The sequence below is a fragment of the Microtus ochrogaster genome, chromosome 7, assembly GCF_000317375.1.
Source record: "Microtus ochrogaster isolate Prairie Vole_2 chromosome 7, MicOch1.0, whole genome shotgun sequence".
In the NCBI taxonomy this organism is placed as follows: Eukaryota; Metazoa; Chordata; class Mammalia; order Rodentia; family Cricetidae; genus Microtus; species Microtus ochrogaster.
In genome coordinates, this window is record NC_022014.1 from 72,268,632 (window position 1) to 72,283,263 (window position 14,632).

A 14,632-nucleotide genomic window follows, 5' to 3' on the forward strand; every position below is an offset into this window, starting at 1 on the left:
AAAAAAGCAAAAAAATAAATAAATAAAATGACTGAAAGACACTTAAGGAAATGCTCAACATCCTTAGCCATCAGAGAAATGAAAATCAAAACAACTCTGAGATTCCATCTTACACCTGTGAGAATGGCCAAGATCAAAAACACTGATGACAACTTATGCTGGGCAGGAACACTCTGCATTGCTGGTGGGAATGCAAGATGGTACAGCCCCTTTGGATATCAGTATGGTGATTTCTCAGAAAATTAGGAAACAAACTTCCTCAAGACCCAGCATTACCACTTTTGGGTATATATCAAAAGGATGCTCAATCGTGCCACAGGACATGTGCTCAACTATGTTCATAGCATCATTGTTTGTCATAGCCAGAACCTGGAAACAACCTAAATGTTCCTCAACTGAAGAATGGATGAGGAAAATGTGATACATTTACACAATAGAGAACTACACAGCAGAAAAAAATAATGACATCTTCAAATTTGCAGGCAAATGAATGGAGCTAGAAAACATCATATTGAGTGAGGTAACCCAGACGCAGAAAGATAATGATCATATATACTCACTCATAAGTGGTTTTTAAACATAAAATAAAGAAAACCAGCCTACAAATCACAATCCCAGAGAACCTAGACAACAAAAAGGACCCTAAGAGAGACATACAGAGATCTAATCTACATGGGAAGTAGAAAAGGACAAGATCTCCTGAGAAAATTGGGAGCATGGGGACCTTGGGAGAGGACTGAAGGGGACGGGAGAGGCAGGGAGGGGAGCAGAGAAAAATCTAGAGATCAATAAAATCAATAAAAAAATAAATCGGAGCCGGGCGGTGGTGGCGCACGCCTTTAATCCCAGCACTCGGGAGGCAGAGGCAGGCGGATCTCTGTGAGTTCTAGACCAACCTGGTCTACAGAGCTAGTTCCAGGACAGGCTCCAAAGCCACAGAGAAACCCTGTCTCGAAAATCCAAAAAAAAAAAAAAAAAAATCAGTCCCATTACTGAGACTTTGCAAAGCTCTTTGTAGATCTAGAACACAGAAAGACCCTTCACAAGGACATGGGGAGCAAAGGAAAGCCAGCACTCATGATTTTCCTCAAGACATTCTCAATTACAGTTGTCTAAGTCACCATGACAACTGGAAAGGCTTCTAGGAGGAGGAGAGATTTTGGTTTTTATTGAAAAAAAATATTTTATGCAATATATTTTGATCATGTGTTTTTCCCTCTCCCAGCTTCTCCAGGATCCTCCCCTTCTCCCTACCCACCAAACCTTACGCTCTTTTTCTGTGTTTATATTTAGAACCAACTAACCAACAAATAAACAAAAACAAGAAACAAACACATACAACAAAAACAGAAATCAAAATAAACAAGTGCAAGACCAAAGACAAAAAAAAAATCCCAAACAAAGCAAAATGAGACAAAAAGTTTACAAAAATATAATTTTTTTTTGCTACCTGGAGGGATAGCCAAGGGTGCTGGGAACCGAACTCTTATATGTTTGGTTGTGAGCCTAGCCTTTAACGGCTGAGCCATCTCTCCAGGCCTACAAAAAAATCATTTTGTCTTGGCCAAGTACTCCCTGCCATGAGGCCTGCCTTGGGCTATGGTTAATATTGTCCACTGAGACTCCATTTGAGAAAACTGGTTTTCCCATAATCCAGAGGTATCAATTGCATTTAGCTTCTCGGGTAGAGCTGGGAATCCATGTTCACATCCCCCACTCAGTGTTGGGACGTCGACTACGCAGGCCTTGTACAGACTGCCACAGTCTCCATGGGTTCATATGGACGTCAGTCTTATGTTTGGAAGACACTGCTCATCCATCGTCTCTGGCTCTTACAATCTTTCTGCCTCTGAGGAGGGACTTTAAGAGGTCTTCATGGGTTTGACAGGTAGAAACGAGAGAATGGGTGGGCCAATGAAAGGATAGGGACCCATATGATTGGAAGAGGAGGTGAAGGTAGGTCTCCAAATGCCACAGCCCTGGCTGTAGGCTGCTTGTACTAAGTGGTGAGGACCCAACCGGGCTTCCTTTGTGCATCAGGAGAGCGCAACGGATGCCTCTTTTTGATGGAGGTTTAATGGAATCCGCGCACCAAACCCAGAGTTTTCCAGAGGAAGAGACAGAAGCCAAGAGCAGGGCCGAATACCTCGTGGGGGCAGCTCTAGGGAAGTCACACAGTAGGACTGTGTAACCAGCTGTCACAGAAATTTGGGTGCCCATAGGGCGGGCCTACATGGTGTCCAATCAGTTCGGAGGGAAAGGCCTGTTGACTGCTCCTCCCTGGTGTTTTGAATAGGATAAAATTTCAAACGTGAGGTACTTCTGAAAGGAAAACGGGGACTAAGGTTTGTCAGTGGAGTGCCGCCGGAAAGACACGGAGTGCTCAGAGGCTGAATGGCAGCGGGGACACAACAACCTGTCCATCAAGGCTATTGTTCACCATGTAGGAGCATGGAGGTGTCATCTGAACCTTCCAGTGCCACATTAACACAAAGTAAAAAAGAATTGGAAGGATGCCTCAATGAAGTGTCGTCTTGAAAGAATGAGGACACAGGTTCCATACCCAAGACCTACATAGAAACGAAAGTCTAGGCATGATGGTATGGGCTTACAATCCAGTCCTGCTGAGACAGAGGCAGGCTGATTTCCAGTGTGTGATGAGTCACACACACGCACCACACACACATACGCACACACACACACACGTGCACATACGCACTCATGCACATGCACATAACCACACATGTGCACACATGCACACACTCACACACATGTGCACATACGCACACACGCACACATACACGAACACACGCACACACTCACACACACACATACACACGCATACACTCATGCACACATGCACACATACACGCACACACACACACACGCACACATGCACACACTCACACACACACTTGCACATACGCACTCATGCACATGCACATACACCACACATGTGCACACATGCACACACACACACGCACACATACACGCACACAAGCACACACACACATGCACACACCCTCACATACACACTTTCATAAGGATAACCTTCTGCTCTTTCTCTTCCATATGATGTTTTGAGCCAATGAGAGACCCTGACTCAAAGGGTAAAAGACAAGGTGGGATTGAAGCGATTACACAATGGTAACAATCATGTCCTGCTCTTGCAGAGGACCTGAGCTCAGTTCCTCACACCCGCATAAGTTTGCTTCCCACCAACCATGTGGAACAGTTGTAGTTCATAAATGCCACTGACTCCAGCTCCAGGGAATCCAACTCTGGCCTCCTCAGGCGACACACACACAAAGGAACACGCATGCCCACACATCCCCACCTAAACACACCTCAACACACAAAACCATAGAAAGAAACAGATGAAATGACCGTTGTAGAATACTTGAATTAGTCCAGTAGATGCAAAAATAGTGTCTCAATAAGGGATCAATGCTTTAAGATTGTCTCTGAGATGTATTTCATATATCTTCAGACTGCCTGACCAAAGTCTGTGTGTGTTTTGTTCTTAGAACAGCCATCTCAGGCTGGACCAGATCTGACCCACGTGTGACTACTAGCCACAGAACAGAGGGTGCTAACCTCTATAGCATTGCCTTTCACGCCTGAACAGCTTCAGCCCCTGGGAACCATGGGGACAGTTAGGGTGCTCATACTTTAAAGTGAACGGTGCTATTGGCCTCTTGCGGGTAGAGATGAGGTGTGCACAGGACAGACACTCCACAAGGAGTGATAAGGGTTATCCATGTCACCAGGGAAGTCAATGCTCCCCACCACGCTAGAGGATGATCAGGGCCCTGTAGCCAGGGCGATGCCTCTGCAGACACTCCCTCAAGAAGCCGCCTCAGACAAGGCAGGCTTCCAGGCGCCACTGTCAGAACTTCCTGGTGCTTCGTGATATGGCACAGGGCTACACCCAGAGCCACTCAGATAAGCCAGATTGTGTCCGTAATGATTACAGTCCTGCAATTACCCTCACACCACCCCACCCAACTTCAACTTGGCAATTGCCGTACACTTGGGCTCCTGTGCAGGGCAACCGTTTGATGGAGAGCGATGGGAACAGGACAGCCTGCGGTTGGAAAGCCCACAGCCTATATAACTGTGCACAGCAGCTACACTCCGGGAGATAAGGCGCCATATTTTCTTGTCACATCGTCTTTCTTGGCCATGGCTGGACTCAGAAGTCAAGCAGCTGACGACCAGACATGTACCAGAAAAGAGTCTCTCACTTTCAACTGGGGAGCACAACCAAGAAATTGGAATTGAATGTCTATCTAGGGTTATTTTGTTAAGATGAGGGGCCAGGTGGCTCGGCAGGTAAGAGCACTTTGTCATGACAGCCTGACGTCCTGAATTGGGTCCCTGAATCGTACATGGTGGTAGGAGACTCCTGACTGGCTAACACTCCGTAAAGTTGTCCTCTGACCTCGGCAGGAGGGTATTGTACTAGAGTGCCAGGATTCACACACCACACACACCCACCCACACACACACACACACACACACACACACACACAAACTGTCCCTCCTCTCATTCCTGCAAATATTGATCATAATGTAAAACTGTTAGTTCATAAAGCAATCGGGTAAACAAAGGCAGAAAGATCAATGCCTGTTGTACGGCCAGCTCTGCAGGAAACCGAGATAAACCTAGAACAAACCATTTCCAATAGAGCCAGCTCAGTTGATATTAACAGGTGACCCGATTTAAAGCAACCATCATAAAAAAGGGCATTTCCGAGGTCAAGTGAGATGCTCACTAGCTGAGTCTGAAGCCAGACTCACAGATTAGATGCTCTCTTCCCTTACACTGTAGCACACGCCTGTCATCCCAGCCCTCAGGAGAGAGGCTCAAGCAGAAAGACCCCGAGCTGAGCTCTCATTGTGAGATCTTTTCTCAATAAAAATAAAGAAGCCCCCAACCCTTGCTCTCTGTGTCACAAGTTGCTGAGGAACCCTGTGACTCAGTTTCCCTGCTTGCAAAGTGGAAAAACAGCCATTCTTACCCCAGATGATTATAGGGGGAGTTTTTAACAAAGCCAGTATGTGTTAGGAGTCCGGGATCATACTTCCTACAGAGTGAGCATTCAATGAATGTTTGTCTGTGCTGTGTTTAAAGATAGGTTTGAGTTTTGTTTCCCAGTGCAGAACTTCTCAGAGCCTTTAACAAGGCTAAGTTCACTGTGACCCCCTCCTTCCAAGCAGGGAGTAGGGGAAAAGCTCGTTGGTTGCTAATCTTACTTGACCTCTATTTTAGATGAGGCCTCCTAGAAAGCAAAGTCTGCAGCAGTTAAGAAAATGCTGATATTTTGTTGGTGAGATGCAGGCTCAGGACAGTGCAGGGAAGAGAAGGGAACCCAGAAATGGGTGCTATGCCTTTTCAGTCAGGTTGCCCAGCAGTGTGCCCACTGACAATACATGATCTCTCCAGAACGGCTCCAACCTGAGAAGACTTCAGAGTAGAGGCAAGATCTGAACCCAGGTCTGGGTACAAATGTACAGAGAAAGTGAGACAGACATTCCAGCTGGGCATGAAGGGGCGAGTTGTCCGCTGGTCCTGACTTCTTCCTTTCTCTGGTGAAGTGCCAAGCTACACTGGATGGACTCAGAAATCCACGATGGGGGTCCTGAGGTCTGAGAGCAGACCCACCCATAATGAGAAAATGACTGCAGGCCTAAGAGATGAACCAATTGCCCCTGAAGTTGGACTAGAATATACTGAGCCACAATCCTGTGGCTTCTTACTGAAGACATCTCTAGAAGGAACCCTCCCTCCCGCTGAACACCTCATGGAAACTTCAGGAATGTTCCTGGAGATGAACTTTCTTCAACAAGCTGCAGAAGAATCTCTGCTCCTGTCTCCAGTTGAGTGGCTGAAGTCTCCTTATCTGTGGTACTCCTGCCCTCCACCCCATGCTCCCTAAACACAGAAGTGGGCGCTTTTGCCCCTCCCTCCCTAGTGCTCCCCAAACACAGAGGTGGGCACCCCTGTCCCTCCCTGCCCGTGCTCCCTAAACACAGAGGTGGGTGCACAGAAGACAGCTTTGCTGCAGAATGCTGGGGTCAGAAACTTGGAGAAAGAATGTCAAATATGAGCGGGCTCTGCCGACAGGATTTAAGATGTGGGTGCCCATGAGCCGCAGGAGATTTTAGTTGAAAAGCGTTTCTGAAGACACTTCCTCAAGGTCAGTGACAGGAGGGTCTGGGCACATCTCATGACGCTTGCCGAGAATTCCAGAGGGCAAGATCCCCTTCTGGCAGCCAAGGCGGGAGGAATTCTCATGGAGACCCTTGATGGGGGGCAAATTCCATCTCTACCCATATTTTCCTATCCTGGAAATCAAAGTTCAAGGACACCCCAGCTTGAGGTGGTGAAAACGGGGCTCTAGCTCCCCATTATAAACCGTGTGGTCACGGGCAACCGTCTCTGAGCCCCTTCTCCAGCTGTAAAGGTAAATGGGGAGAGGGGCACGGGTACTGTGTCACAATGCATGTGTAGTTGATGCCCACGGTCGCCTCCCCCTTAGTCTCCACTGGCAGGGCATCCGGCAAGACCTCGCATGGCTGTGCTTTGCTAAACACCTGTTAAATCACTTCCTCAAAAAAAAAAGGAGACCGCTTTGCAGACACCGCTGTCCCCTCTCGACGCTTGCTGCAGCCATTGTCAACCCCACCGTGTTCTTTGACATCTCGGCCGATGGCGAGCCCTTGGGCCACGTCTCCTTCGAGCTGTTTGCAGACAAAGTTCCAAAGACAGCAGAAAACTTTCGTGCTCTGAGCACTGGAGAGAAAGGATTTGGATATAAGGGTTCTTCCTTTCACAGGATTATTCCAGGATTCATGTGCCAGGGTGGTGACTTCACACGCCATAATGGCACTGGCCGCAGATCCATCTACGGAGAAAAATTTGAGGATGAGAACTTCATCCTGAAGCATACAGGTCCTGGCATCTTGTCCATGGCAAATGCTGGACCAAACACAAACGGTTCCCAGTTTTTTATCTGCATCACCAAGACTGAGTGGCTGGATGGCAAACATGTGGTCTTTGGGAAGGTGAAAGAAGGCATGAACATTGTGGAAGCCATGGAGCGTTTTGGGTCCAGGAATGGCAAGACCAGCAAGAAGATCACCATTTCCGACTGTGGACAACTCTAATTCTTTTGACTTGCGGGCTTCTTACCCACCAGACCATTCCTTCTGTAGCTCAGGAGAGCACCCCAGCTCCATCTGCTCGCAGTACCCTGTAATCTGCTCTCACTGAAGTTCTTTGGGTTCCATATTTTCCTCATTCCCGTTCAAGTCTAGCTGGATTGCAGAGTTAAGTTTATGATTATGAATAAAAACTAAGTAAGAAAAAAAAAAGGACCAGGGAGGTGCAAAGTCCTAGTCTTTGGACCGGGACCTGAGTTCAATATCTGGAACCCACCATTGGCGTGGTGGCATGCGTTGAATCCAAGCATTGGGCAAGTGGAGGCAGGTGGATCCTGAGGCCCACTCCACAGCCAGTTTAGTCTAGTGGGTGAGCCCCATGTAAATGAGAAATCTATCTTTTAAAAAAAAAACAGCAAAGATAGATGGCACCTGAGGATGGTACTCAAGGTTGACCTCTCACCTACATCTACAATGACACATTTGTGCACCTGCACATACACGACTATGCACACAAATGGGGGGGGATAACACATCATTGCAAATATAGACCTCACTACCAAGTGGACTAGATCAATAAGATTCCTTCCTTCCTTCCTTCAACCAACAAAAAGTTATCAAAATAACCTCTATCTGCTAGTCAGTATTGCAGGCTTGAAAGATTGGGTGATGAGCCACCGTCCCAGGGAGCTTGTGTCCTAAAGGAAGGAGACATGCATAAATAATCAGATAGATAAACATATGTATCAATGATGAGTCTTAAGATAAAGATGATTCATGGAGCCGAAAGAAACATAAAAGGACAAAGGTGGCCTTTTAAGTAGGGATAGCATGAGAAGCCTCAAATGGAGCAATCTTTAAGAGAAGAGAATAAACTGAGCAGCAGGACAGGCAGAGATGCCCAGGGGAGCTGGCCAAGTAAAGAAAACCATAGTTGAAAGTCCATGGGCACAAGCAGGCACCACCAAGAAACCAGAGTGGCTGAAATTTGAAGAGCGAATGGGCCAGGGGTAAAAATCTGAGCTTACAAGGCTGTGGGCCCATAGACAGAGGTGTTGTTACCATAGAAAGAAAGTGCCATGTGTGGCCTAGGACCAATTGTAGATGTTGATAAATAATGTTAATTGGGTTCTTGCTAGGTATTGGATGAAGCGCTTCACATAGACTTAAGTCTGACAGAGCCTTGTAGGAAGATCATTGCTGTCTTCCATTTATACATAGGGAAGCTTAAGTATAAGAAGGAGGATTACCTGGCCTGGACCGCCACCCAGAAGCTCTGGACTCAAAGTCTTTCTTCCACTTTAGATCACCTTTCCATCCAACTTCCTTCATTATTGTCAAAGATCGTGAAAAGGCTCGTGTTTAGACAGAGAGAGGGATTATCAAAATGCCTCTATGAGCCAATGCGCAAGGGCCAGTGGTCACCAGAGGCTTGGAGAGATGTGCGGAACAGAGTCTCCTTGGTTTAATTTGCCAGTGCTTTGATTTTTGGGCGTCTGGCCTCCAGAGCACTGAAAGAATAAATTCTTGTTGGTTTAAGCCTTGTGGTGGTTTGTTATGGCGGGCCTAGGAAATGAATACAAACTTGTATAAAGTAATGGAACCAGCCCTCTACCTAGAATCAAATGACTCAGATTTGTAGTCTGGCCGTAGACTTCCTTGCTGCGGGTCCTTACACAGCTCCCTTATCCTCAGCAACCCTTAGCGTCTCCCTCCATAGAGAAATAGTGTGTACTATTGCCTGGCTCTCTGCGTTGTAGAGAGAATGAGATCGAGTCCGAAGGTAGCAATAACACAGGTTAAGCCATCTGGAGGAGTTGGCAGAACTCCTACTACACAGAGGGTGGATTTGAGGGAGGAAGCAACAACCTCTCAGAAGAGGGGTTGGAAGTAACAACGCCCAAGCATTGGCTTCGGAAGGCACCAGTGTGGAGTTGGCAGAATGGCTCATCCTGACATCACCCCCTGCAGAGGGAGAGTCCAGCTCCTGGCCAGGCAGAAGTAACCATTTGGAGAATGAATCAAGGAGCCCTGGTACTTGGATATTGAGTCATTACTTCCTGCCAGGAGTCTGGGTGTGTGCCTAGGAGGGAGTCTTGTGCCAAGGGAGTCTTTGGGCTTCAAAGCCAAAGCAAAGGCAATTAACTTTATGATGAAATTAGTCAGGAAACTGTAAACCTAGGACATCGCCCCTGTACAGTAGATTCTTTTCAACACCATCTTAGAACATACTGAACCGTCTGGGCCATGCTTCCAAATTTGTCTCTTAAAATCTATATTTAGAGTCTAGACAAGCTCACCATGATTCCTTTGCCACCCTGGGTCTTCAGCACGTTAGGGCACATGTCTGGTGATAACCCATGATATCTCACATCCTGGACCCCTAACTCTCACTCTAGCTGCCTAAGCATGTGGCCTCCACTAACTCCATCCTTGGGGAAAGCACAGGGTGTAGAAGGGAGATGGTAGGTTGCAGAGTCCATCAGGGTAGACTGGGTACCGCTGTCACTTAACCTCCCACAATGACTCAGACTCATCCGGGTCACCTGTCATCTCAATGGTCAAAGCAGACATCGGCAACCAGAATGATGTCTTATAAGCCATAAACCAGGGACAAACATGACCATTTTTTTAATGATAAAAGGATCAACTACTATCCCAAGAAGATATAACAATTCAGAACATTTATTCTCCTAATAACAGAGATTCAAAATACATGAAGCAAAATCTAACAGAAGTATAAAAAGAAAATGCACAAATCATCATTGTAATCAGAGATTCAATACCTCTTTTGCAAATATTGATCAATTGTAGTTATGGTTTAAATGCAAAATGTCTCCCACAGCCCTATGTGTTTGAGCAACCAGTTGGTTGAGCTATGGGGGAGATTGTGAACCCTTAGGAGGTGGGGTCGAGCTGGAGGAAGCAGTTCATATAAAGTAAGCCTTGTGAATTATGATCCAGCCCTGGCTCCAACCTAGACTCCCTGGTGTTCTGGCTACTAGCTTCATGTAACCAGCTGCCACATGTTCCTAACACCATGAAACTACCCACCACTACCCCTCCCTCCATGATGGAATATACTCCGTACATCCTTCCTCCATGACAAGAAAACGAATAGCCCCCAAATGATGCTGAGAATGGAGGTAGTTGCTAGGATACACCTCGCCATGTGGTTCCTGGGCCTTTGGAACTGTTTTTGGGCAAGAATGCAGAAAAGTTTGGAGAAGAAGGCCAGTGAAGTCCTAATAAGCTAGAAGCAGCGCTCGGTGAGTCACTCCCGTGGGAGTGTGGATGACTAGAACGTCAAGAGAAATGTAGGAAGTGAAGGCCAAGCTCAGGAGGTTTCAAAGGAAATCCAGGACCCTGTCAGGGATTTGGACTACTGGCCATTTGTGCCACATTCTGGGAAAACAATCTGGCAATGTTCTGCACATATCCTTAAAGTCTGGGTAAAGCTGAAATAAAATGCAATAGGAAAAGTCATTTGGCAGAAGAAATTTCCAACACAGCGTAACATCCAGGCAGTGGCATGGTTACTGCTCGGCGAATTTAATGAATTTTACGTATAGTGAGAATTCAAATGAGAACGTAGACCAGAGAGATGTGAAAATTGGGCGGTTTGGTGAGGAAAACTGTGTGAACAAGGTTAAAGTTGCAGGCACAATGCTGGCTCAAGCCAAGCAGCATAATTGTTAAAATTAGTGCAATTAATTTTTCATCTCACACTCTGCACTGGGATATAGGAAAAAGAAAGACCTCATCCACCGAAAGTTCCAGGTATAAATCACTTGAAAAAAAATACCTTTATTTACAAAAAGAATACTTAAACAGACAACACCTTCAGTTTGTTTTGTTCAAGCAGGAAATGTTTCCTCAGATTCTCCCAGGAAGACTCTCAAAGGCTGCTACAACTGTCTTCCAAGGGACCAACCAAGCTGCATCTCAAGCTGGCAGCAGAGCTTGATGGCATCCACCAGGTACTGGCTTTGGAGGCATGCAAGATGCAAGCGCAAGGAGACTTGGGTCATGGCTCCAGAAAGTCAACGTGTCAGAGACCATTTCTCTGCATGGAGCCCCTGGATGAACTGTGTGTAAAACTGTAAAGGTGAAACCTGGCTTTCAACAGGGTCTCCAGAACAGAGGCGCTGTATTCAGGAAACCTGACTCAGATGAAAAGGGAATGAAGAAATGACAGAGACACAGAAAAACTGGGATTCTGTGGGTTGTGCAGCTTGAAAACTTTAAAAGGTAAATACTTGATTATTCTGACTAGTACATTGAGTTCTCAAGGATGGATGGATAGATAGATAGATAGATAGATAGATAGATAGATAGATAGATAGATAGATAGATAGATAGACAGAGTTAATACGTTGAGTTTTATGGCACACACGCTTGCATAAGTGCACTCATATAAAGTATACATTGTCAAAATTTGTCTAATTGTAGACTTTATGTGTAGTTTATTGTATATGAATTATTCCTCAAAAAAGTCATTTTTAAAATTGTCTTTAGACTCTAAATAGAATGATAAGAGAAAAATCACCCTTCAGAACCTTGACTTGGAGGTCGTATAATTTATCCGGCATCCAAATTCTCATTTCCTACTCTGAGATATCAGGCATCAAATGCAAAGGTCTAAAATTTTGGCTCAGAGTCAGTTTCTCTGGGGCAGGTAAATGTCAAGGGTCTTGAGTAAAACCTCCTTCCAAGAAAGAATGGAGAGTTTGCAAGCAAGTGCAAAGATCGTATTGGGACAGAATGACAGCAGGCTTCAGATACTCACAGCGTCTGGACATTCAATGACCTCCCTCACCACATGGCCCCACCTGGGATGATAGAAGAACTAAAGCCCTCAACTAAGGGTCAACTTGAAATGGAGGGGCTGGGCCCCTGAAGACTCAGTCAGTCTTGTTGGAGAAATTCAGCCAGAGGAGTCAGACTTCGTTCTGGGTCCTGAGGACCAGGTGAGTGGTCCTGGATAGAGTATGCCACTCAAGAGCCCCAGGTAATACATGGCCACTGAGAAGCAGAACGCTTGTTTTAAGGCATTGGGGGAAGGGATGTCTTACTGTGTAGCCTAGGCTAGCCTCAAACCTACACTATTCTTGCCTCAGCATTCTGAGTACTGTGATTACATGTCTCTATCAAACCAGTGGCATATTCTTAGTGAACTGAAGAAAACCTCACCCCTGACACTAAAGCTTGTGTTCTACACCGTTCACTGCTTTTATTTCCTACACAAGCTCTGAAGATCACTGACCTTGGGCTGACTCCAGCCCACTGCCATCTTTTGTAAATAAATTTTTATTGTTATGCAGCCCTACCCGTTCATTTGCATATACTCCGGGGTAACTATGTTGCCACATTGCAGTTGCTCAGTTGTTTGACTACCACAGAAGCCAAACCGTCTGTGAAACCTAAAGTATTTACTACCTGGTCCTTAAAGATAAGATTATGAATTCCAAGCCTATATTACAGCATTAATAAAGCATTTAATTAAGTAAACAACAATATATTTCATTAAAAAAAAAAGATAAGCAAGGCATGGCAGGTTATTCCTATAGTCCAAGCTCGTTTGGAACCTTGGGCAGAAGGACCGCTGTGACTTTGAAATCAGCTTGGGCTATTTAGTGAGTTTGAGGCCACCCTGAGCGAGTTACAGAGTAGGACTCTGTCTCAAAACTATAAAAGAAAGAGAGAGTTGAGCGGCTACCAAAATAAGATACAGACACACGGTGGGATACTACTCAGCCTCGAACAGAAAGGAAATCCAGACACAGGCTACAACATGGATAAATACTGAAGACATTCTGCTGAATGAAATAAGCCAGTCACAGAAAAGACGAGCCTGATTCTATGCACACGAGATCCGTGCAGTCTGATTCTAATAGACAAGGAGGAGAGGAGAGTGGTGGCTGCCGGAGGGCTTAGCATGGGGAGGTGGGAACGCAGGGGCCAGTGTTTACTGGGCACAGAGCGTCCGTTATGCAGGATGAGGAGGTAGGTGAGGGAGACGTGTGTATAATGACATGTATGTGCTTACCACTGTGGAATTGCACAGCCATGAATGGTTACAATGGCGAGGGTTCCCACAATGTGTATTTTACTACAATTAAAAGAAAGGGAAGATACCTTAGACTGAATATAATTTTCCACACTTTTTAAAAATTACATTTTATTTAGTTATTTACAGTGTACTCCATCCACATGAACCCTGGCACATTTGTTGCGGTCAGAGGATAACTTTGGGGAGTTTGTTCTCTCCTTTGACCATGTGGGACCTGGGGACTGGACTTGAGTCATCAGCTCTGGTAACCGTTGAATTGCCGGCTGAATCATCTTGTTGCTCCTCCACAAACATTTGACAGTAAAATATCACATATCGAGGAATCTTCGGACACCCTCCCCCTACTCCATATGAAAGGCAAACAGATGGAAGCTTCTAGAAGCACCAAGACATAGAACCAATGGGCAAGTGGCAACCTTCCTGTGTATTCTAAAGGGTAATCATTTGATCACGTTTCTGTCTGCTAAAGACGAGTTCCCTCCCTTCAGGGTTTAAATGAAAGTCATGAAGCCTAGTGTGGGGGTGGGGTGGGGGTGGGGAACAGGGGTAGCTGAAGGAGGGACTCCCTGAAGGGAGCTGCCTAAAATGGTTGATATTCAGGTCCAGGGTCTCTCCTGCTCATGCCAGCAGGGATCTGTTGGAAGAAATTAAAAAGACAACAGCAGTAGAAGTACATAGGGAAAGTCCTTTTTTATTTTATTATTTTATTTTTTTTAAAAAGCATTTATGGGGGCTGGATATTTCTCCAGCCTCCGAGGGTCCATCTGTTTGTGCAGGTGGGGCAGATTCACCAGCGTGGGCCAGGGCTCAGCGAGCCTCCAAGCAGGCCACCTCTCTGCCACCTGCTGCTTTGGTGACCTTTGGCAAGGCCTGCCATCAATCTGAGCCTGTTTCCTGTGTGTAACTGAGACGCACCGGAGTACCTCAGGGTCGTCACGACAAATCAGGGCAGTGTTGTATAAAGTTCCCCATGTCAGCCAAAGCCGGTGTTCTGTCCCCAGCATCTGCTCAGGACCTCCCAGGCCCGCTAGCTGGTGCATGACAGGCAGGTAGCATACTTCCCTACAGGCCACTCCAAAGACTGACCTATCATCCCTCAAAACCAGGGAGGGGGCTCTTTCCCAGGAGGGTGGTCTGAGAGGGGTTAGCGGACACCTGCTCAGAGTGCCAGGATGCCGGCATCTGTGTAAACGCGCCCCCATCCTATGCCCATGGCCCGGCAGGGTGATGAGTGAACCCATTTCAAGACATCTCACAGTTCGGCTGACTTCTAAGTCAAAAAGGCCTGGGTGGCGCAGCCTAGGGCAGAGTTGATTATTGTGGCAAACTGATCTGCGGGCTGTCAGGGAGCAAATGCCACACATTTGTCAGGATGGAGTCGGTCCAGCCAAG

At 46.3% G+C, this 14,632-nt stretch overlaps 1 protein-coding gene across 1 annotated transcript; it reads left to right on the forward strand.

Annotated features, from left to right (window-relative positions):
• Positions 1 to 5,636: 5,636 nt before the first annotated feature.
• Positions 5,637 to 7,287, forward strand: LOC101998124 (peptidyl-prolyl cis-trans isomerase A-like). The gene is made up of 2 exons (XM_013347609.2): positions 5,637 to 5,911; positions 6,546 to 7,287. Exons 1-2 carry the CDS (start codon positions 5,637 to 5,639, stop codon positions 7,171 to 7,173), a joined length of 903 nt encoding a protein of 300 aa, XP_013203063.2. The 3' UTR covers positions 7,174 to 7,287.
• Positions 7,288 to 14,632: the final 7,345 nt, after the last annotated feature.